Source organism: Sprattus sprattus (genome assembly GCF_963457725.1).
Source record: "Sprattus sprattus genome assembly, chromosome: 10".
Taxonomy (NCBI): Eukaryota; Metazoa; Chordata; class Actinopteri; order Clupeiformes; family Clupeidae; genus Sprattus; species Sprattus sprattus.
This window is the reverse complement of record NC_137908.1, coordinates 25,686,464-25,712,133: the sequence shown is the minus strand read 5'-3', so window position 1 is coordinate 25,712,133 and position 25,670 is coordinate 25,686,464. Positions and strand designations below refer to the sequence as shown.

General features: G+C 44.0%; 1 protein-coding gene across 1 annotated transcript; it reads left to right on the top strand.

The window, feature by feature from the left end:
- The first annotated feature begins 572 nt into the window (after nucleotides 1–572).
- On the top strand, nucleotides 573–16,317 carry LOC308370836 (dysbindin). The gene is made up of 4 exons (XM_080845554.1): nucleotides 573–903; nucleotides 13,747–13,899; nucleotides 14,230–14,373; nucleotides 15,013–16,317. Exons 1-4 carry the CDS (start codon nucleotides 861–863, stop codon nucleotides 15,255–15,257), a joined length of 585 nt encoding a protein of 194 aa, XP_080701680.1. The 5' UTR covers nucleotides 573–860; the 3' UTR covers nucleotides 15,258–16,317.
- Nucleotides 16,318–25,670: the final 9,353 nt, after the last annotated feature.

Here is a 25,670-nt window from a genome sequence, read left to right as displayed (position 1 = left end):
GATAAGTTATTCAGTCAGTGACAGGGGGAAAAAACTGACCCCCATTTATTTCATGGTGTACATAAAGAGACACTACACTCTAGAAAAAACAGTTACTGCTTTCTTACTCTTTGATGTTCCACAGCAAAAATAAAACCTGATTCCCTGCCATGGGACTAACTAGATATGTTTCAGTCTAATAATAATGATAAATAATAAAAATGGATTTTATTTATATAGCACACTTTAAAATACAAAGAAGTCTCAAGGTTCTTCACAGGGTTAAACAATCTATCACAGTAAAAACAAAAAAAAGTATTGAAAACACTAAAGTCAGAAAAAAGTGACCTATCCCTTTAACCAGTTCTCCCGGGCCCTTTTAAATATGCAAAGCTCTTCCCCTACAGTAAGTGACCACTTGGTACGGTCCAATAAAACCCTAACCTGCCTCATTGTGGTTGGGACTGGGACTGTGCACAAGCAGCTTATTCAGGAGGTGGTGCCGGCCCTGCCGCAGTGACAAGAAAATCCAGGCAGCCCACTAACAACTTTCCTGTAGTTCACAGAGAGAGACTGAGAGATAAAGAAGGGAGAGACACACACACAGAGACAAATAGATAGGTGGATAGACATACCTAGAGAAAAGAAAAAAGAAAGAAAGAGGCAGGGTAGAGAGAGAGAGAGAGAGAGAGAGACAACAAGAAAGGATTAAGTTCCGGTGAATCCCATCTGAGGAGTGAGGAGTCCACTGACTCTGCCAGCTGTCCCATCAGATCAGACCCTTGCACCCCTCGCACCTCTTCTTCTCTCGCATCACTCCTTCTCTCCCACCTCTTTTTCTCTCGCATCACTCCTTCTTCTGCGGAGCTGGTGGGATCATCATGTCTGCATCTGCCACCAACCTCCAGCACAAGCGACTACCATGTGAGTATACTTATTTGGACCGTACAGGGAACTGCCACCAACTCACAATCACAACTCACAGTGACAGATGCTTGGCTGCACTTGCTGTGAATGCTCACTCATTTTCCACATGGCGGACACTGTGTTACTGTGTTACTTCATTGCTTCGTATTGTTTTCTAATGTATAATTTATGTATTTAATCCATTATACATACCAATCACTTACCTCTACAATACACAGACTACCCAGGAACACATCTGATTGTAGTGAGTCTATATATCTGTCTCTGGCACCAGTGCCTACTGTGGCCATGTTGACCTTTCTCCTGTTTAAAATGCTCACTCAGTGTCTATGTGATGGGGACCCTATTTCAAACTGTATGTCACTGCTTTAAATTAGGGCTGTCTAGCTTATAATGTCTAGTGTATCTAGTGCTTTTGATCACTAACTTCTGAAACACACAGAACATCCTAGAGCACATTCATGAATGTTTGTATTGAGTGTTTACCTGCCTCTGTTAATGAATCAACGAATGTCTTAAGTGTAGTTCTGTGTATTTCAGTCATTCCGCCTAAAGTGAGAGTCATGCTCTCAGAGAGGCCTAAAGCGAGGGGTACATATTATTCTGAGAGCCACATAGTTTTGAAGTGACTCCCAAACTCCGCTCCATATTTGGAATGCCGCCCCGCTGATTTCAGTCTTGGGTGCAGCATTTCAAGCACTGGACTTGTTTGACTATTACGTTTGAAGAGCATGGAGCTATGTTTCCTGAGTGTTTGTATTTAAAGCACGGAAGTTTATTTTAAAAGTACATTTTAAATGGTCTCCTCACTGCCTGTTTAAGTGTATCCGATACTGTACATTTTTCCGTACAATTCTGTGACTTCCACGGTAGTGTAAATAGGACATACAACATACTCTAAACTTCTCCAAGACCACGCTCCACTGGCAATTTCTGAACAGGTTAACAGTAATGATGATTAGGACGATACTCCTGAGAGTGGAGCCTTTAGCAGATGAATGCATTTTCTCAAGCATATTTCAGGATTAGCACGTGGTGCTCACTCAGATGGTGGGTTATGAGTCACACGTTTGAACTTCCCGTTCCCACATCTTCCTTGGCTGCCTCCGCCTGTTACTCTGAACAGATGCGCCCAGATGCGACAGTGACTCTCCCCATTCACAGTTTCTGCAGAGAGATCAGCTAATGCAGTAACACTGTAAATCAAATTGGTCACAGCAGGCCCTGAAGCACAGACTGGTGAGGGGTGAGTCATTGTTCAGCCCCAAAATCTGATCAGTGTATGACCTGCCAGCCACCCGATCCGTGCTAGGTGGCCCCTTTCAGAAACCCAGCTGGTGATCTATAGCGATCCTCTGGAATGTTTGGCCAGGCAGGGAATTGGAATGTTTAACTTGGCACAGAGAACTCCTCGGTGGTTGAACGCTGGCATCTGTGTGTTTCAGGGTCTATACTGAGGTTTGACAGTCAAAGTGCTTCTGTGTGTAAATGTTGCTTTTATCACCAAGACATATAGAATAAGTTAAAAAGTTCAACTGAACTGTGGCCGTAGTTTTAGCAATAGACTGCACTGGTTTATTGGAGAAAGTTGTGGTGTATGTTTGGGGAATCCACTGCATGAATGCACAGTTCATGACTCTCTGTATTCCAAGGAGAGTTGAATGTGACTCTGGCTTACTCTGTCTATGTTAAGCCAGCACACTTAACGGCAGCCTAAAACATACAGGCCTCAGTTACTATTCAAGTCAGGGCTATCAGTGGAAATAGTTTCCACTGGCATTGCTACTCAGAATGAGTTTACATAGGCCATAGGCAATGAGAAGTATTTTTGCTTGTGTATAGTGGATGGACAAGCCTTTACTATAACTTACTGTATGTCTTCAACAACAAACTTTCTTTGTTTACTATAGCCTTTAAATATGACCAACAGCCAGCAGCGACTTTACAGCGTACACAATATATCTGTCACTCTGTATAAGTCTTTTGGCATGAGGCCTAGATCAGCACATGTCATAAACCCAACATAAGCAGATATCGGACTATGTCTCGATACCATCAGGACGACAGCCACCAAAATGGTCATGGCAGTGTGAGCTCTTTCAAACTCACATTATTCAGGTGTTACAGAGAACAGGTAGGTTTGCACCACTTACCTACTCTAACCAACTCTATGACAAACAAGTGTTCTGGAATCTTCCTGAAGATCTTTAATTTTGGCAGTTCTGTGCAGGGCTGTGGTCGAATGCTCTTAAAATGCTGTCTTACTACCTTCCCTCTCTTAAACGAGAGAAGGAAGGACTGTCCAAATTTGCTTTATTTCTTTCCTCGGGTTTGTAAGATACCTTAAAAAAACATTTTTCAAGGTACCATCTATGTAGGCTTGATGCTATCTATTACCCACAAACCTGTGCACCATGACCCTCCGGCAACTGAAAAATGTAAACAAAGATGGCGGACCAAACTGGTGTTTTGTATGTAAATGTACATTTTTCAAAGTATTCGTGCTTAGATTTTTCAAAAGTTACCGAGAAATAGACACTGCAATATCCGATAACAGCGTTATTATAACCAGCAATAATGGTTGATGTGATTTGTGAGACGTCAGTCAGACAACTTTCTAACGTTAGTACGTCGTTAAAGGCTGATTCATGCTTCCTTACGTAAGCGTAAGCGCAAGCGCAAGAGGCCGCGCAAGCAACCTTTGGGAGCATGAACTGCACCGAGTAAATTTTGCGCAACCGTTAACCCCCAACGCTGTAGCAAGCAGCCGCCTTATTGGCCTACGTAAGATAGCTACGTAAGCTACGTGAGTAAGCTAAGCTACGTTCTTTGTGCATACCAACGTCACATGTTATGGTTCATGCTATCTTAAAAGAACGTTCGTAAACAAAGTTTTTTTGAGATACCTTCACCCTTAAAAATACCTCGCGCAAGACAGCTGTCTTGACGAGACACCAAGATAGTAAGACAGCTATCTTACTTTTAAGACTATTCGACCACAGCCCTGGTCCAATTCCAGCCTCGTACCTTTGTGATGTAAGACTTTATTGTTCCTCCAGGTGGTGTGGTATGGTAACGGTGCTGAATCCATAGCTGAGACAGTGGAAATTAAGCCTTTCTTGCGGTTTAGAGCAGTCTTACATCCCTGACACTGAGTGCCTGAGGAGCTAATTTCTGTGTGCGCCTAAACCTGTAAAATACTTCAATTTACCGCTTCATATTACAGGATGGAAGAGTTGTTCTACTGTGAAACGAAAAGAGATAGTTTACATTTTTTTTCCTGGAAAGAAGCAAATCCAAGCCTAAAATGAATATGCAAATAGGCTTTCATTAAACACTTTATCATGCCTTTATATTATATAATTTTAAGTCAAGAATGTGTATTATTTGTTGCTTTGCACAAGTAAAACTTCACACTGCACCTTGGATGTGTTTGTGGGCATGATTACCAAAAACACTGCAATGAAGGCAAAACAGAGAGATTAGCCAAAAAGCAAAGGCTGCTGACCCGAATATCACACACCTTCCCGAAATGAATGAATTCTGCGTCTTTTGTGACACAGTAACCCCTCTTTGGGCCCATTCTCATAGCAATCTCCCAGAAGCCATTGCTCATTCCTTGTTTTCTGGTCAGTCAGAGTGACCCAGTAATAGTTCCACTGAAGAGAATAGGACCCCATTGAGAAGAGCAGAGTGTGTGTGTGTGTGTGAGTGTGTGTGGGGGGGGGCCCCGGGGGGGCTTTTGAGTGTGATGGTGCTGGCCTGTGCTTCGCTCCGGAGTCATGGAATGCATTTACTACCAACACACACGCACAGATGCACACAGACACACACAGACACACACACACACACACACACACACACACACACACACACTTGGACACTTATTTTGTCAAGCCCTCAAAACAGAAACGATTCCTCTCAAGTACCACAATTAATAATTCACTCTCTCAGACTTTTGGAGCCAAGCCCAGAGTAAGTTAGGAAGAGTGAGGGCAGAGAAAGACAGAGAGAGAAAGAGAGAGACAGAGAGACAGAAAGAGAGAGAGAGAGAGATAGAGAGGGAGATGGGGGTCCAGATAGGACAGAAATGCCTGAGTCATACATCAGACCTTTGGCCCAGGAGCTGCTGCAACGTACCAACCAGGCTCCTTCGTCCTACAGACCAACATGCTTGTTTGTTTGTTTGTTTGTTTGCCTGTGTTTATTTGTTTATTTTTTATTTTTTATGCTGACACTACACTGTAACGCTGAGCAGCACCTCTGCAACCCGACCCAGTGATGGTCAGTATTGTGGCGTGTTATGATGCAGTAGAGTGAATCTGGACACTCAGCACTCTGACTTGGGCCAGAACCAGATACCCCTCAGGTTACCTCAGGACAGCCTTCGCCTCCGAGAGCACCACTGCAGCAGGGGCAACACAAGGACTTCTGATTGGCAGCACCACTGCAACAGGGGCAACACAAGGACTTCTGATTGGCAGCACCACTGCAGCAGGGGCAACACAAGGACTTCTGATTGGCAGCACCACTGCAGCAGGGGCAACACAAGGACTTCTGATTGGCAGCACCACTGCAGCAGGGGCAACACAAGGACTTCTGATTGGCAGTTGACTTTTCCATGAACCCAAAAAAGAAATTTGGGGATATCTGATTGGCTTTCTGGTGATGAGCTCCAACAACAATAACTCTTAGAATGTAGCAACAGAAAGCTGCTCAAGTTTGCAGACTGGATTTTAGCAAGTATTTCCTGACTGCTGATTGGTTGCTAACTTTGAGACGTAGTAAGGAGAGGTTTTTATAGGCTGTGGAGCTAGGCGGGGGGGTGGGGGCGCTGAAGCCACGAGGCCTTATGGGTAGACATAGAGGGACATCATCTGACAGTAATCAACCCAAACCTATTGAGACATGTCCTGCTGACCCCACAGAACCAGACTACAAAGATGACTCTGTCATCGCTTCTATTTCTGTATGTTCCATTCACATGTGTGTACACGTGCACGGCGACCATGTAAAGCTTCAGATACACATACTCACATAAATGCACACACACACTCACCAACACGAAATTGCTAATACACATACACACACACACACACTAACACACCAATTATCTATGTCCATATGTATATATGTATGTATGCATACATACAGTTAACACAGACACACATACACACACAGAGACACACAGACACAGACACACACACACACACACACACACACACACACACACACACACACACACACACACACACACACACACACACACACACACACACACACACACACACACACACACACACACACACACACACACACACATAGGACATGCACATCTGAAGGACTAAATGTCTTTTGTTCCACACCTGCAAAAAGAAAGCAGACGTCTGCGCACCCACCCTTAATAACATCAAGCCCCACTCCACCCTATCAGAACATGTTCAAAGGTGACACACCCTTTCACTCCGTGCCTGCCAAGTAAAACGCACTGGATGAGAGAGACTCTGAGATCATGCAGGCGTTTTTGGGAAGCGTGTTGCCTTGTTGTTGTTTTGCCACCATCGAAACAGACACTCAGTACGAGACACGAAAAACATCTTCAGATGACAACATGATGAAGTTAGCGTCCAACCACACCGCTGCCATTCCACTTGACTCATGTTTCACAAGAGAAAGCACTCTGGCACTGCACTGCAATGTGATCAGGGTGGACGCTGTGGATGCTGTGAGGGACAGACAGAAATAGGCCTTGATGTGGATTCAACATTCGACACTCAACACCAGTGAGTCTGCCTCGAGCAGCTCAGAGTGACCAGAAGAGATGGAGACACAATGAACACAACGCGACCCTCACACGTAAAAGACTTAAAGTGTAAAAGTACACACTTGCCCAAGGGGCCAAATGGCGAAGTGAAACCTTATTCAGCCACAAAGCTGCTTGACATCACCATGATGGATAGAAACTTGCTCTCTCTCTCTTTCTCTCTCTCTCTCACTCTTTCTTTACACTGCTGCCTCTTTCTTTCTTCTCTCTCTCTCTCTACCTCCATGTATGTCTATCTATTTGTCTGTGCATGTCTCTCTCTCCCCTTATCTAGCTCTCATCTTTTATAAGACTTGGGTGCAGTCAGCAAGATCCCAGTCATATCTGCCCCGACGCAATGAGCACAAGGGACTGAACCAGTAGGACTTAAGGGCCGTAAGGCAGTGTGGAAACAGAGCCTGTCCAGTTCATTAGAACATCAGCATCAGAGTGTTAATATTTTTACATAATACGTTCTTCATTATATAACAAGTGATGATAACTTCTGATGTGATGTCAAGCACTTGATAACTTTTTTGCCAGACCAGACCAGAGGACGAGAAAGAAGGTCACAGTTTATTTCTGTGCATTCAAATTATCTTGTTTTCGTATGATGTTTTTCCTGTGGTCCATTACTGCGGCTCACAACTAAAACTGGAGCCTTTGAGAAAACACCAGAGTGTTCATGATCCAAACCACTTGAAATTAGCAGCCTCCGATTTTTAACGATAGGGGGGCTTTAAATGCTTGGTGTTTGGAGTCATGGCAACCAGGAACCAGAAACCAGGGTGGTTGTGGGCAGTTCACTGAGACGGCCCTTACCCCTGCGCTGCGGCCCAGAAGCTCCTGGATCATCTGGAAAGAACGTTTCATGTGCCTGCAGAACAAAACAGCCAGTGAAATGTGTTTTGGTTATCCTGTGGTGGAGCGGAGGGGGAATGGCATGGGGCCCCTGGTTCTCCAGGCAGAAAGACTGGGAGAGGTAGGGTGACTGGGCAGCCTCAGTCCAGTTTTCTTAAGCTTTGCCGGGACTCTGAGAACTCTGAACTGTTATTTCCTGGGTTACAAATCCCACAGCAAGGAGAATTGGTAGCCTCCCTGCTGTCGTTCTCACACCTCATTGAGGAGGAGTGGCAGTACTGATGTGTTTTAGCTTTAAAGACGCCCTTTCTAAAGGGAGGATTTGGGGTCTGTCTTTGTGTGGTGGAGCAGGGAGAGAGCCATGCCACATCCGCCAGTTTGGAGCTGAGCCCTGATCCCTTATGAGAGAGAGAGACAGAGAGAAAGAGAGCGAGAGAGAGAGAGAAAGGGAGAGAAAGGGAGTAGAGAGCTAAAGAAACTAGAAGAGAGTAAAAGAGAGAAAAACAGAAGAGAGAGAGAAAGGCTGTCCACTTCCAGTAGTGAGTGAGAGACAAAGATAACCCATGACAGAAGGGAAAAGAGAGACAGCAGCATACTTCCAGTGATGCAAGTCAAAGCCTTTAACCCTCTCATTGCACACAATAGGCCTTTCTTTCATGCCGTCTAAGGCCTACTGGGTCAAACTGTGGCAATCTGGGCAATTTCTCTCTTCCGCTGCCCACTCAATGGACCCAGTGTGCCAGCTTCTCGTAAACAGAACCATGTGGCCAAGGAGTGAAATCATCAGGGTCTGTGTGACACACTGAGATCATGCTGTGAGTCACTGTTTTCCTCTCTTAAAAAGGTCAACAAGGTCGCTCAGATGCAACTAATCAATTGGACCGGGCTTTTGATTATTAGTTTTTGACCAGTTGTTATAGAGTGTTATTGACAGCGATGCATCATGACTGTGGTGGCTCTCTTAATGTAACCTTCTAGCCATAAAATATTCATGACTTTGTCAATCACAGTCATTGGGTGATCTTTACGAGCAGACCATGGCTAATTCAAATTGACATGTTTGATTTTTTGGTATTATGCATGGAGAAGTCTGTTCTGAAATTCTTCATTGTCCCAAGGTAATTATGTGATGCGTGTAGAATTAATTCCATTCTTGAAAAAGCTTAATACAAGGGACTTTTCATTAGAAGGACTGATGGAGAGAGTGAAACCGGTTGACTTGCTAAATATGTATTTACTTGCTTGACTTGCCATATTTGCATTTACTTTCATTTTTCTATGAAGACACAAAAAAAGAGGCGCCATTCAACTCTTCCTTGCAATGGACCTTTTTCTTTTCACGGTTTAACGCCATGCAAAACACTGCATGAATGCCCACAACATTGCTTTTAAGAAGGCACTACGGACTAGTCTGGCTGCTTCATTGTTGGCATGGCATAGCATGACCGTTCACCTTTGTGAAGCATGCCATCTCTGCTTACATAAGCCGGCGCTGAGAGAGGCATCTGTCATGCTAGCCTTGCCCTCCCACACCATGCTCGCAGGCCCTACACTGACCACACCATGCTCTCAGGCCCTTACTCTGACCACACCATGCTCGCAGGCCCTACACTGACCACACCATGCTCTCAGGCCCTTACTCTGACCACACCATGCTCTCAGGCCCTACACTGACCACACCATGCTCTCAGGCCCTATACTGACCACACCATGCTCTCAGGCCCTACACTGACCACACCTTGCTCTCAGGCCCTTACACTGACCACACCACGCTGTCAGGCCCTTACACTGACCAATGGAGAGAGAGAGAGATAGAGAGAGAGAAAGTAAAAGAGAGAGAGATGTACTGAGAGAGATAGAGAGAGCCGCTGCCTCCATGCCTTAAGACAAACTACTCTGCTGTATAATCTCGTAATCTCTTTCTTGTCTCCCTTACCCCTGCAGAGGAGTAGCCAGCCAGGCAAGCGTCTATCTCCTTCTCTCTCTCTCTCTCACTCTCTCTTGCTCTCTTCCCCTCTCTCTCATTCTCTTCCCTACCTCTTCTGTGCGCTTACATAAACCTGGAAAGACCTGGGAGAAGGACTGACTTTTTATGTAATGTCAAATCGCTGGAAAAGATGAGGGAAAGAGGATCGGTTAGCATGGCTCAGTCTCGTGGGACGCCTCTGAGGGGGCTGGGGTCACGTCCTCCACTCAAACCACACAGTGATCCCAGCACATAACTATTTACTCCCTGTTCTCAGCTCCCCCCCACCCCCCACCCCCCAGCACCAGTATTATCTTGGCAGGATAAGTTTAGTTTGAGTCTAATGGGAGCGTTCTATTTTACGAAACACTGTTTTTAGAATGCTGTGTTCGAGAACACTCAGGAAGCTGACAGTTGGCTAGTCTTGTGAGCTGGTAGCTCTCCAACGGTTGGCACAGTGTTAGACTGGCAGCAAATGTGGCAGTGGAGGACTGGCAGTACGGGGTTGAGTCAGCAAGGCATGCTGGGTTTCGTTTGGCATTAGCTGGCATCCGTTGGCACAGTGACAGAGGAAGCGACTTTGGGCGGACTCATGGAGATGGTTTGTGTGTAAGACAGTCCAGGGTAAACATTGTGAATGTCTGGGTGTCTAAAAGGGATGATGAATGGTCAGGAGGTTAGCCATTATGTGTATGTAAAGCATCTGTACAAAATCTCGTTCTACCATCTCAAAAACATCGCCAAGCTCCGCCCCACTTTAACCCTGCCAGATGCTGAGAAGCTCGTCCACGCCTTCATCTCCTCAAGACTGGACTACTTCAATTCACTGTTCACTGGGATCACTGGCAGGGACATCCAAAAGCTGCAGTACATCCAGAACAGCGCTGCCAGGATCCTGATGAGAGTCAGGAAATACAACCACATAACCCCCATTTTACACTCACTGCACTGGCTCCCTGTCTCATCCCGCATTGACTACAAAGTCCTCCTACTCACCCACCAATGCATAAAAGGTCATGCCCCCCCTTACCTGCAAGAACTCATCACTCCCCAAACATCAAACCGCCCCCTCAGATCCAATAACAGTTTGTCCCTGCAGATACCAAACACCAGGCTACGCACCATGGGCGACCGGGCCTTCTCCGCTGCAGCCCCGCGACTGTGGAATAGCCTCCCGGACTACTGAAGGGCAACACAGACACTAGACTGTTTTAAGACTGGCCTAAAAACCTTTTTATTCATAAAGGCATTTCCTACTTTTTAAAAAATGTATACATTTTCTTAAACTGTCCTTTTGTCCTTTAGCACTCTGAGATTCTGCTTGAATGAAGAGTGCTCAACAAATAAAATTAATTATTATTATTATTATAAAGCTAGCACAAACACACACACACACTCACACACGCATGCATGCAAACTCATTCACAGCATGTTCTTCTTGAAGCTCACACTCACCTTTCCTGACCATTTAAATCCACATCCTTTCTACAGCAATGAATAACTATTAGAAATAGCATAATAATGGGACAATACAAGTGTGACATACAGCGTGGTGACTTTTAACCCACTGGCTTATCCAGGGTTTTGGTCCCTTCTTTGTAGTAAAGCACCTGTCTATGTTTCAAAATAATGTTCTTATACAGTGTTTCTATGTGTATTTGTGTGTGTGTGTGTGTGTGTGTGTGTGTGTGTGTGTGTGTGTGTGTGTGTGTGTGTGTGTGTGTATGTGTGTGTGTGTGTGTGTGTGTATGTGTGTGTGCATGCGTGTGGTTGTGGCATACTCTCTCTGGCGAGGCTGGATAACCTTAACATGATTCCCAATTAAGCTTAGACTTAAAAGCCTGATCCAATTTGCCAAAGCCCCATCTGAGGCTTCTAATTATGTTGCAATCCCCTGGATGCGGTTACTGAGGTGTTCAATATATATTGATAAGCTGTTGCAAGGCAGGGCGCCCCATTCAGAGACAGACAGCATGGAGCACTGGCACACAAGCTATACTGTTGTTTCAGCTGCGCCTATCTATGGTAACCAGATTTAATGTTCAAGGATGCGCCATGGCAGTGCAGACCACAAGCTGGATATAAATATGGCTGTCAAAGCAAACTGTTTCAAATTTCATTGTTTCTAAAAAAAAAAAACAGTAGCAAAAATACTGATGTGTTTAAAGCTTTTGTTGAACTTTAGTTGAGTGTGAAGAGTGATAACTGCTCCATGATTGTATTTAGGCATAAATGCTAAATCGGTACGGGTGGATTGTCACTCTGCGTTTCAGTAAGCTGTGTTCTGATGTGCGGCATAGACAGACGTAAGAGAGAGCAATGAGCAGAGTTGTTGTGAGTGCAAGGTCAGCGAGTGTCCTGGCTGTGTGTGTCCTGCTCAAGGGGCTGCCTGAGACTGACAGAGACGAGAGACATGGAGGGCATGCTCAGGGCTGGCAGATATGTCTCCTCCCCTGTCCTGTCCGCTGCTGTAGCTGTTGCTAGGTGGCTGGCAGTATGGCTGGGGTATGGCTGCAAGGGTTATGCAGAGGACACCAGATACCGTTGATGGCAGAGACATTGAGAATCACCGGGCATACATATGCATGTAAACAAACACACACACACACACACACACACACACACACACACACACACACACACACACACACACACACACACACACACACACACACATAGATACACTCTGTCTCTCTCTTTATCTCTTTGCCCCCCCCCTCCACACACAAACACAGACACAGACACAGAGGTCTGGCTAATGCTCAGATGTCTGGTTATTGTGTGACCAGCAGGTAGTCAGACAGTCTAGGAGGCATGCGGTGCAGTGAAGGGCTATGCCAGGGACACCAGATGCTGATGATGGGACAAACATACACACACATTCTCTCTTTGTCACACACACATACTCCCAAACAATACTGGGACAAACAGAGAGAAACAAAGATGTGCTTAGAAACAGACAGATTTGTTTTACGTCAGTAAAAATGGAGATAAATAATAGAGTAATAGATAAAGCATCTACTCACACACACACACACACACTCTCACGCTCACAAACACACTGACACACCCACACCCACACCCACACACACACTCACACTCACACAAACTCACACACACACCCACACACACACACACCCACCCACACATACCCACCCACACATTCACTCTTACGCCACCGAGACACACTTCCGTCAGTAGCTCCAAAAGTAATTTATATATTAAAAAGAGCCCTGGCATGTGCCTAAAGGATTCCACAGATACAATACCATTCATTCACATACGCAGACCACATCCAGGGAGATAAATACACAAACACATTTACTCATTCACTTCCATAGGAAAGAATGTGAGGACTACAAACACAACACAGACAGAAAGTGATACATGCGTGTGTAACAGTGAATTAGTGTTACAAACTGGCTGTCAGCAGCATAGGGATTTAATGTCATCACTGTCCTGCAGTGGTTTGTAAGCAATTGTATAATCTCATGAGTCATCGTTTAGCAAAATGTATTTGTACAGTGTCCAGTTACTCATGATTTTCACTAAGTGGCATTTTCCTCAGTGACTGTGAAGTGCTCCAGGGGCTGTCCTGGTCATAAATGCCAGTAGATCACAAGGTCCCACTACACGAGGAGAGCGCTTCGGTACAGTGGGCTTAAACTATTACAGTTTTTCTTGATTGCCAAGAAATTATGCTCCATTTCCCAAAACTCTAAACACAAATGCATAACTGCACACTCATCTTCATGTACTGCAGGAAAATAAACTGAAATTTAGTGGGAAAGTATCCATGGCCCTTTTATCTATGTATCCTGAGGTTCTGATTGGCCCATGGCCCTTTTATCTATCTATCCTGAGATTCAGATTGGCCCATGGCCCTTTTATGTATATTACCACCACCAGGGGACTGATTTACTGTAACTAGATTTGTGCTTGTGTATGCACTGTGCTGTAAAACAGCATCTTTCACATACATTTCGACCTACTGTGTGCACTGATGCTGCAGTGTTTATCTTCGATGATAAATAAGGAAAAAGTGGAATATTTGAATCGTCTCAATATTTCTACTGCCCGTAATTCAATCAGTCATCTGCTGCCCCCTACTGGAAGAATAGACTCAGCATGTATCTTGTGTATGCTATTCTGAGGCATATGTTGGATGATGATGTGTGAATAATTGATGTGTGCTCTTGTGTGTTACCAGCGGACACGGAGCATGCTCAGAGGGTATCTGAGATAGACCCATCCCAGCAGATGAGGCTGAGAGAGAGACAGCGTTTCTTCTTTGAGGAGGTCTTTCAGCACGACGTGGATGTTTACCTGTCCTCCTCACACCTGCAGATAGACTACAAGAGACGTGAGTGGCACCAATGATTGAACATACTCACACAAACACAACCGCACATGCACACGCTCACACATACATGCACAGGCACATGCACACACATACACACACACACACATACCCACACACACCCACACGCACACATCCTTCAACAACAAGCACCTAAGGATTGTATGTACCTGCTCACAGACACACACCCACAAAAACTAATGAATGAATAAAGAAAACTAATGAATACTTTAAAAATTGTTTCAAAACACTTGTACTTAAAAACAGCTTTAAACCCTCTTGAACCCCTTCCTCCTTCATCTCCTTCCTGTGGGCCCCTGTCCCTCTGTGCAGCCCCTATCGGCAGCATCTCGTCCATGGAGGTGAACGTGGACATGCTGGAGCAGCTGGAGCTCCTGGACCTCTCTGATCAGGACGCTCTGGACGTGTTCTTCAGCGCCGCAGGAGATGATGGGGTGCTGGCCTCTTCCCTGCCAGGTAAACAAACTCAAACTCAAATACAACACAAACATAAACACAAACATAAACACAAACACAAACTCAAACACAAACTCAAACTCAAACTCAAACTCAAACTAAAACACAAACTTAAACTCAACCTCAAACTCAACCTCAAACTCACAAGCCAGATCAGGGTCACCTGTTGGTCAAGCCTGTCCCAGAGTCAGGTGTGCTCTGGGGTGCTAATTCCTAATTGAGTTAGTCAGGAGCCTGAGCCTTGAACACGAACACACTCTTTGGATGACATGCACTCCCTCGTGTGAGTGTGCATAACAGTTCCATGGTTGTCCATGAAGTTTGATCCAATGCGGCTTGCAGTACATTACAGGTACAATGTATATACAGTATATGTGTACATAGTACTATAGTAACTGCACAGGTACAGTGTATGTATATATGTACTGCAAGCAGCATTCGACAAAACTTCATTGACAACCCTATATACATGTATACAGTTAGTTTATATGATTAATTATATATGTATATATTAGGTTCATTTTCCCCCTGGGTAATCCATGGCCTGGGTGTTGTTAGAGCCTTGTTTTACCAGTTCAGCTACTTGACACACTGACCTCAGTGGCTTCTTAACAGATCACATTATGTCCTTGTCTGCAGGTCAAGAGGAGGAGGAGGAGCCAGGTGAGGATGGATTCACTCTGCATGTTCCAAACAGCTCTTCAGTCAAGTCCCGGATTTCCTCCACATCCTCTGCCGCATCCTACGACAGCCAGGGGACCAACGGGGAAGGAGCAGAAACGCCCACAATCCAATCAGAAGACGAGGAGGGCCACAGTGACAACCTGTTGCTAACACCAACAGGCATTGATGAAAAGAAGGCCCCACCCTTCTTCTCTCCCTGAACGTTTTGATTGGACAGAATGAGAAAAGCCTAGTTTAACTGGTGAAAGACTCCAGCTGAAGTGGGCAGAATATTCTAGACCACTCACAAACTGCCAAAGACTTTCATGGACAAACTGAAAATATGTTGGTACTCCTTCATTCACTTGCTTCACCAATTTGAATTTCTGCACTACCTAATAATGAGTTTTTGACGTGATACCATTACTTATACATGACTATGTGACTGCATGTTTGAGTTAGTCACTTGGTTTTCTGTTTTTGTCATTTATTGTAAAGGTCTGCTTAATATGTCAATACACCTCGCCGTGTACTTACTGAGAAGCTGTAGATATCAGAGATATGTTGGCAATAGCATGTTTCACTGACACATGAAACTACAGAACCCTTTGCCTTTGTGCTTAACCAACAACAAAAAAAGCATCTGTAGATATTTTGGAGGTTCAATCCAGTTTATTACTTTGTGGTTTAGTGGATCATCTAGGTGAGGATTCTTAAAGGTCAGGTTAATCAAGAAGACTCTCTTCCAAGGGCTTCCAGACATCTGGCTGGAGTCAGATAGGATACTTCTCTGTGGTGTGTGTATTCTGACAGAGAATTACACATGCGTGACTAGCCAGTTTGTGATGAATGGTATTCTGGCAATCTCAAGACTGAGTAGTATGTCGTCTACACTCAATGTGCTCTTTATAGACAATGGGCTTGTGAAACTGGTTTTGTTTTGTGGTTATAACCTATTACCAGTTTGTCAGCAGGATTACTACCAATTTGCTGACGCCATTACACTATTGCTCTTTTTAAATCAAAATGTTCATTGTTACGCACTTTTTTTGCCGTCGGTTCTGCTCCTGGCGCTTTTGAGATCTCAATACCACTCCAAGTCTGACACGTTCGTCCTGATCCTGTGCAGTGCTCTTGCAAAAATGATTGCACTGCCCCAGTTGTTCTTTTGTTATTGTCATTTTTCATCCCTTTTTTTCCCGAATGAAATAAATGTTGGAATGTCCGCCTATTGTGACTTCACTCACTCTGGATAGACCGATGGTCACTTTGTACTCTATAAACCTTTATTACAACCATGACATTGCGTTTACACAACTGAGGTTTCAGCTGTCCTGTGGATTAATTAAAGCCTATATTTCAGCGGATATTTTGTTTGTGGTGATTCAACATGACGAGGTACTCGAAAAGCAAATTGGCACGCTAGTGAGCAACAGCGTGTCATAACACTAAACAGTTCAACTGACTTCATGGATAACGTTACTTACGCGGTATTTTTATTTGTATTTTTTCCACCTTTAGCAGCATTCCGTGTCCACATCAGCACACAGTGACACACTAACTGTAACTGTAACACAAACTTTGCATGTACCTCTGTAGCGAAGGGAGAACGTGGTCACCCCGCCCGGACTCGGACCCGGGTCAACGGGGTGCCAAACATGCGCTCTGACCGCCACACCAAAGAGCCCGGCTCAATGGCTTGGCAGCCAGAGAGCATATTCACCTGTAGGGATGATCACATCGTCACACTACCCTCACCTTCGGGAAGCGCAACCACACTTCACACACACAGGCATTCATCATGCATACACCAATCATGCTTCTCCCATCCAGAGCACCCCACACACAAGTGCTTCACCCAACCATGGGGTCCTTCACACAGGGTCAACATTCCTGGGGGTTCCTCACACAATGGTCCTGGTTGTGCTTCCGATGACCTCACAGCAGGGCATCCCACTTCTGACACCATTTGTAGCGAAGGGAGAACGTGGTCACCCCACCCGGACTCGAACCCGGGTCAACGGGGTGCCAAACATGCACTCTGACCGCCACACCAAAGAGCCCGGCTCGATTTACCTGTAGGGACGATCACATCATCACAACCTCTTTGGGGGAAATTGATGTCAAATACAAAACAACATACAGTCCCTGACAAAAGTCTTGTCACTTATCCATTTTGTAGAAACAACAGCTTATAACCTGACTTTTAATGTATCCATTGGTTTCAGAAATGGCTCATATGAAAGCTAAAACCCTCCCAAATTATGTTTAGAAAGATTGATCATTTAATGAACACAGAAAGTTTTGTCGTCTAAAGAGAGTAATGTGAAAATTGAACAAATAATTTACTTAAAATACAAAAATATGTTGCATAACATCAGTGAATTTAGTAGTGGTGCTGTGAGATCCATATTTAATATCTTGTATGACTTCCATGAGCTTGAAGGACCGCATCCATGCGGTTCGACAATGATTCATACAATTTATTGATGAAGTCATCAGGAATAGCAAAGAAAGCAGTCTTACATGCCTCCCAGAGTTCATCAAGATTCTTTGGTTTCGTCTTCCTTGCTTCCTCTTTCATTCTACCCCAGACATGCTCAATGATGTTCATGTCTGGTGACTGGGCTGGCCAGTCCTGGAGCACCTTGATGTTCTTCGCCTTGAGGAACTTTGATGATGTAGAGATGGAAGTATGCGATGGAGCGCCATCCTGCTGCAAAATTTGACCCCTTGTATGGTTGGGAATGTAAGAGGTAGCTACAACTTCTTGATATTTTAGGCTATTGATATTGCCTTCCACCCTGCAAATCTCTCACACACCCCCATACTGGATGTAACCCCAGACAATGATTTTTCCGCCACCAAACTTAATTGTTTTCTGGGTGAATCTCAGATCCATGCGGGCTCCAGTAGGTCTCCTGCAATATTTGCGGCGGCTGTGATGTAATTTAACCGAAGATTCATCTGAGAAATCCACCTGCTGCCACTTTCCCAGCGTCCATCCTTTTAGCAGGCTATGGGCCTTGGCAAATGCCACACGTTTTTTTAATTGCCTTTTGTTTAGTGCTGGTTTCTGGGCACTGATTCGACCATGGAGGCCATTTCGAGACAGAATTCTACATACTGTCCTGGTTGACACGGGGACTTGAGTTGACCATGCCTGGTGGAGCTCTGCTGCAGTGGAAAGGGGCTGGCCTTGGAAATTTCGAGCCAACATACAGTCCTCCCGAGCAGTTGTCTTGCGGGGTCTGCCGGACCTGGGCTTGTCAAAACATCTCCAGTATCTTCAAATCTTTTTCTTATTCTTTGTACTTGACGCTGAGACACATTAAAGGTGTCAGCCACCTCAGCAGTGGATCTGGTCTTCAGCCTCTTGAAAATCAACACTTTGGTCTCAGGGTGAATCTTAAGTGCCGTTTACATGGAGCCTAGTTTGTCAATCTGATACGGATAGCTAATACAGATAGCCCTATCATTTACACGAGCACTCTCTATCCGCACTCTCTTGACGCAACAATCCAAATCGGGGGTAGAAAGTGAGTAGATTTGAATCGGTACAGGGGCTGGTGTTCGTCTGTACGGCTTCACGCAATCTGATGACGTCATTGCCCCACATGATCAATTCTTGATCTCCAACCACTATATATAGCCCTTGTTCTTCCTCAAAATCTCACTCATGGTGGGCCTCGAATTCACTCTCATTAACCCAGCCTACTGATTTTTGATTAGCCTCCTATCTTGATCTCATTCTTCTTATTCAGACGTAACATAACTTTCATGACCACAAATATACATTGGCCAGCGATTTAATTGTTTTTTTATTCATAAATGTATGTAAAATGGCCGGAGCAAAGGCTCATGGGAAATGGGATGACAGACATGTCATGTTGTACTGTTCGAAACTCTTTATTATCAATAGAAAATATAATTCATTTTCGCATATCCTTTAGTCTGACCACTGATTTTATTAACCACCATAATGTAATGTTGCTAATTGGAGCTTGAATGTCTTGTGTAATGTGTTTATCCGTTTGCTGCTTCCTTTACCTTGTGCTGCTGAGTTTCCTTCTAGGTTTTTCACGTTTTTTCAGTTGTGTAAATAAAGCGATAAAGCGCCACCCACAGGCGTGGGGTATGTACTACAGCCCGTTCAACACAATCTGGTGGCTCCGTTTTTATGCAAATCTCTCGTTACCAGGCTCCGTCTTTACGAAATTAAAAGATTGGATAGGTGTGAAAAATGAACCAGATTACGTGAATCTAGACTCCGTGTGAAGGGGGCCTTAGAGGCCATTTACATGAAGCCTAGATTCACTGAATAGGGTTCATTTTTCCACACGAATCGAATCTTTTAATTTCGTAAAGACTGAGCCTGGTAACGAGAGATTTGCGTAAAAACGGAGCCACCAGATTGTGTTGAACGGGCTGTAGTACATACCCCACACCTGTGGGTGGCGCTTTAGCAACTGAAAAAATGTGAAAAACCTAGAAGAAAATACTAAACAGCACACGGTTAAACACATTACACAAGACATTCAAGCTCCAATTAGCAACATTACATTATGGTGGTTAATAAAATCAGTGGTCAGACTAAAGGTTATGCGAAAAAAGAGTTTGGAACAGTACAACATGACATGGCTGTCATCCCATTTCCCATGAGGCTTTGCTCCGACCATTCTACACTAATATATGAAGAAAAAAGCTAATTAAATCGCTGGACAATTTATATTTGTGGTCATGAAAGTTATGTAACGTCTGAATAAAAAGAATTAGATCAAGATAGGAGGCTAAACAAAAATCAGTAGGCTGGATTCATGAGAGTGAATTCGACACCCACCACGAGTGAGATGTAAACGGAGAACAAGTGATATATATATTGGTTGGAGATCTCCAAATCACGTGGGGCAATGACGTCATCAGGTTGCGTGAATCCGTGCAGACGAACACCAGCCCGATCGATTCAAATCTACTCACTTTCTACCCCAGATTTGCATCGTTGCAGATAGAGAGTGCTTGTCTACGTGACAGGGCTATCGGTATTAGTTTGTAAACGGTGTAAACGGCCCTTTAGGCATGTTGTCAGAGGTCAAGTTGCAGTTAATGTGAAGGTCTGGTGTGCTGGGGTTCTTTTTATACACACCCACTAATTGATTGATCAATTATTGATCACAGGTGAGGCTGTAATCTAGGATTGGGTGCATGCATCATATGACTAGGCGACAAGACTTTTGTCTTTGCAGAAACTGACTCACTGGGCTTTACCAAGCTGTGAACGTTAGAATGCTTTTCAGCAGTTTCGTTTGGCACCAAAACATTATTTCAAAAGCTGTTGGGATTGAAATTAGCCATTTCTTGTAAAAAAAATCATTGATTACAAATATATTTGAGGGGCACTTAAGGTCAACTTATACCCAAGCGACAACACTTTTGTGAGGGACTGTACTCAGCATAGGCTACACCATAAACCATCAGACTCATTCTCAATCATGTGGGTTTCTTTAGTTTCTCAGTGTATTATTGGATACATCTGCTGCTATCTTCAGTCATGCTTCGCGTATTCTTATACAAGCGAATCTCTGAGGGGCTTGCATGCTCATTTAGCATTTAGTGTTATGGAACTATTGTCACAATATAAACAGTGTTATTCCTCATTATTACACGGCTCTTCTTAATGCTGTAGAATGCTCCATTCACTTGAATGGGGCTTCCCAACGTTCTGCGGTCAACTATTTTCCGATAACTGACTGTTGCTATGCAGTTAATGACCGCTGTCAAGGAAAGTGGCCTTTTTGCCTCTAATTCACGTCTTTCGTAGCACTCCGCAAGTAGTACGGTAACTTATCAATGGAGTTTCAGCGGACGGTTGAGCAGCTGTGTTCTAAAGAATGTTCAACTGTCTTTGAAGTTCAACGTCTTTGGCGAACTATTTCTCTCCTTTTAAACACTACGTATATGCATTGTAAATAGACACACGGTGTTAAGTAATTTGTTTGTTTTAGTTGTAACCGTATAATAAGCGGGATAATGTATAGAACGCCGGTCATTGTCGGGAAAATAAGCCCCTTCAGGGTGAAGCAACACCCCTCCGCTTTCGCGTCGGGGTGCTGTTCGCCCTGTCGGGGCTTATTTTCCCGACAATGACCGGCGTTCTATACATTATCCCTTACATATGGAATAATCCCTCAGTCTGTAATAGGGAAAAAAGGGTATTCTTATCGCAAACATGGTTGGTAAAAGACATACGGGCAGTTCAAGATCTGTACAGAGAACAATCATTTATGTCATTTAAAGACCTTAAAGAACATTTTAACTTAACAGATAGAGGGGATTTTTGGAGGTATTTACAGCTAAGAAGCAGTGTGGAAGCTGTTTTTGGATTGAGAAGGAAAGAGGAAAAAGAAAATGTGATACAAGAGTTCCTTAATTCTCCACATATTCTACACTCTGCTTCAGTATTCTATAAGAACAAATCAAGTATTGAGACCAAAATGTGTGAAGGCTTAAAAATAATAAGCAGAAAAGGGAGTGATGCTACAAACTCTAATAAGGGATGCAGGACTTTAATTCATATGATGGGGAGGGGTGTATGTGTACTACACTTAATGTATATAATGGAGAGGGGTGTATGTGTATTACACTTAATGTATGTTTGTATGTAAAATGTAGTGGGTCTGGGGTGCTGCGAGGGTTCATATGGGCTGCCTTTAAGGTTTTGTTTTATGTTTGTGTTTTTTTTGTGTTTTCCCTTTCAAATGTGAGTTGTTTTGTAACATATATGTGTACATTTTATGTATATATAGAATTGCATACGAATAAAAAAAACTTAAATGACAAAAAAACAAAACAAAAAAGCAAGACAATCTCTGGTCGCATCTGCCACATACCAATGATCAATGAGCATATTTCAAGAGAAAAGAATGATCATATTTCAAAAGAGAGTGAACCTGGGTGTGTTCCTGTAGTACGTTGTTCACATATGCAAATCCAACAGCTCTGTTCCACTGTCCACTCCCCCCACATTCTTACCCTCATCTCATTCACACATCATCTCCTTGTCTTAGAGAGCACTGTGTGTGTGTGTGTATGTGTGTGTGTGTGTGTGTGTGTGTGTGTGTGTGTAGAAGGCTTTCACCAGTCCTGCTAAGCCCATTCTGCCAGTCATAAGAGACAGAGAAAGACAGAAAGAAAGAGAAGGAGAACGGTTAAAAGGGAAGCGCACACGCAAGGGCAGCAGCTCTAAGGTACCCAACAGCAGTGTCAGGACCATGGCTGGAATGACTCACATTTTCATCCTGGTAAGTGAATGTTCCCCCGATGGTATATACAAGTGAACCTATCCTGTTGGTTATCCCATGGTGGGCTCTTCCTTATTATCTTCATAGAAAATGTTTTATCTTTACTTAATGGTGGCTGCACTTCCATAGCTGTAAACAGTACTGTGACCTACATCACTTAAATGCCAAATGATTCAAACCTGTCTCACCTTATAATCAAGTTAGGCAACATACTTGGAGAGGTCATAGTTTTCACTTAAAATTCTTTGGAGATGCTTGCGTGATTCTGGCATTGTGCTTTGGCTCGTTATCTTGCATGATGTCCTTTGGATCATTATGCTGGAATGTTTCTCTTCTGTAAAGCTTCTGGAGACTAGAAGTCATCTAGTCAGGCAGTATACTGGTGAACCCACAGGGATTCATGGTGCCGTCTATAAATATAATTTCCCCAACACCTTTTGCTCTCATGTAGACTCATATTAGTGCATTACCACCTCTGTGCTTATGTGACTATGCATTCACTGTGGTAGTCTGGCCAGGTTAACACCGAACATGCTGGATCCTATAGTAGTTGAATTTTTTGTATCTTGGTCTCATCGGACCAAAGAATGTGCTTCCAATATTCATCAGGCTTCATTTCATGTATTTTGGTCGTCAACAGATGTTGATAGTGTGATGGGCATTGCATAGTCTTAGCGGTCACAGAAACTCTGCTTTCCATTGACAACCCCTATGCCAAGTCTGAAACGGTCGTCCCTCTTTATTTACCAAAGCTAGATTGCAAGTAGGGCTCTGTCCGTGGCATCCTTTTAGGAGGACGCCCGCTGCGGCTCATTCTATACCTCCTGATTACTGCTTCAACGGTGTTTTGCCTCGTTTTTAGTGACAGTCTTTCTGTATCCTTTCCATCACAATCAGATTCTTTTTCCACATGGAGCCATGATGTACACATGCAGATAGACACAGTCCATAGGTCCCAGACTGAGAAGGTTCTGGTGTTCACAGATCATTTTGGAACCATGTTCATGCAATAAGGCTTATCGGAAATCACAGGTGTGCTCAATTTTGTTTCAGTGTTCACAGGTGTATTAACTTCTGTTGCACAGAGTTTCTACTTTGAGTCCTGTACTTGTCAACGCTATTATTGAGAAGTGATTCAATTTGGAATCATTTGGCATTTAAATTATATTAAAAAGGGGCGTAAGGAAGTTAAGGAATACAGCGCTCTTGTCAGCTTTTACTACAGTCAAACTATTTCCTGCTTGTAACATAACCCCTTAACTCACCCTTTGTGGAGTGGGGTTACAGGTTTGCAACAGGGTCGACAAGCCTGGCCATCACACAAAACAGGTGGTGCCGCTTTGAGCATTGTCACCTGATCAGTGTGTGGCTGCAGACACTGAATACTGCTACACTCCTTTGATTTGCATATAAGGTCTTTGACCTCCATGGAAATCCACCCTCTACATTGAAATGTTGTGGGAGTGCCCCTCAGCTTTACACACACATGCACAAAACCGTAACATACACATACATACATACATACACATACATACTGTACATACATACACTCCTTCATTCAAAATGAGTTAATCATGTCCGTGAGCCAAAAAACTGAGATGATACTGGGATGATCCCAAAAATTCTAGAAAATGATTACAGAAAAATAGCAATGTTTTGTAGTTGAAAATTGCTGTTTAAACCATTAATCATTGTTGTAATGTGTGTGAATCTGACTTCAGGTGATGTTCACTTTAACCTTGGTGGAGTCTCACCTGAGGCAAAAGAGAGCATGGATCATTGATTCCTTCGCTATCGAGGAGGAGCATCCAGGTCCATTTCCGTATAGACTGGGACGTGTGAGTGTGACCTTTGAACCCTGTCACTTTGTTTCCTTCAAATCAGAATCAGAATCAGAATTTATTTTCCAAGTAAGTTAGAACAAACAAGGAATTTGACCTGGTGAACTGACTCTCAATGTGCTTACACATATATTACACAAAATATACATTACAACACAATACAAAAACAAACACAATATATTACACAAAATATACATTACAACACAACAAGATCTGTAACACCTACCAGAGGGGAAAAGGTTTGTTTCCGGGGTGTGAGGGGTCTGCAGTGATTTTTCCTGCCCGTTTCCTGACTCTGGCGGTGTACAGGTCTTGGATGGTGGGTAGGTTGTCACCGATGATCTTTTCAGCAGACCTGACTGTCCGTTAGAATCTGTTCTTGTCCAGTTTGGTGGCTGAACCAAACCAGACAGTTACTGAAGTGCACAGAACAGACTCTATGACTGCAGTGTAGAACTGGATCAGCAGCTCCTGAGGCAGGTTGCACTTCCTAAGCTGGCGCAGGAAGTACATCCTCTGCTGGGCCTTTTTGATGATGGTGTTGATGTTGGGTTTCCACTTCAGGTTCCTGGAGATAGTGGATCCCAGAAACTTGAAGGATTCAACAGCCAACACAGTACTGTTGAATATGGTGAGGGGGGGGGGGCAGTGCTGGGGGGCTCCTCCTGAAGTCCACTGTCATCTCCACGGTTTTAAGCGTGTTTAGCTCTAGGTTGTTGCGACCGCACTACAGGGCCAGCTGTTCAACTTCCCGCCTATATGCAGACTCATCATCATCACGGATGAGGCCGATGACTGATGTGTCGTCTGCAAATTTTAGGAGTTTAACAGATGGGTCTCCTGAGGTGCAGTCGTTGGTGTGTAGAGTGAGAAGAGCAGTGGGGAGAGCACACATCCCTGAGGTGCACCAGTGCTGACTGACCGGGTGCTGGATGTTGTTTCACCCAGCTTCACCTGCTGCTTCCTGTCTATCAGGAAGTTTGTGATCCACTGACAGGTGGAGGCCTCAATGGTGTCTAAAATGGTACTAACACAGTGTTGGGGAAGCTGCCAAACACTTCTCACTGGAAGAAGTTGAACTACAGCAATGCTAACTTAGGGAGAAATCTAGTTTGGTTGACTAAAGCTAGAAAAAGTAGTTCAAACTACTTTGACAATCAGTGCGGACACATGTGTCCAGTTTCCGAGTGTAGTCCGATTTAAATCGAAGATCCGATTCATGTGACTCCCCAAATCTAGATTTCCTGTGTCCGACTGGAGTCCGACTGGACTCCGATGTACACCCCTGGATAAGTGATCGGATTATGCTGGAAATCGGACAACGCGCGCATGTGTCTCTCGAATCTAGATTTCAACTGGACAACAACAACTTTTGCACGTGCTTGAGATCCTGCCCATAGACATATACATGCATCATATATGTGTATGATATGATAATTGGTGCTAGACGCTCAGTTCTTGTGCTCCCTCTCATTCACGTTGAAATACTGAAACC

What these genes read in the sequence shown, in the direction of transcription:
- LOC308370836 (XM_080845554.1), top strand. Translation starts at nt 861, where the DNA reads ATGTCTGCATCTGCCACCAACCTCCAGCACAAGCGACTACCAT. An exon ending in GCAGATAGACTACAAGAGAC is followed by an intron (nt 13,900 to 14,229) that starts GTGAGTGGCACC and finishes CCCTCTGTGCAG; the next exon opens with CCCCTATCGGCAGCATCTCG. An exon ending in GCTGGCCTCTTCCCTGCCAG is followed by an intron (nt 14,374 to 15,012) that starts GTAAACAAACTC and finishes CCTTGTCTGCAG; the next exon opens with GTCAAGAGGAGGAGGAGGAG.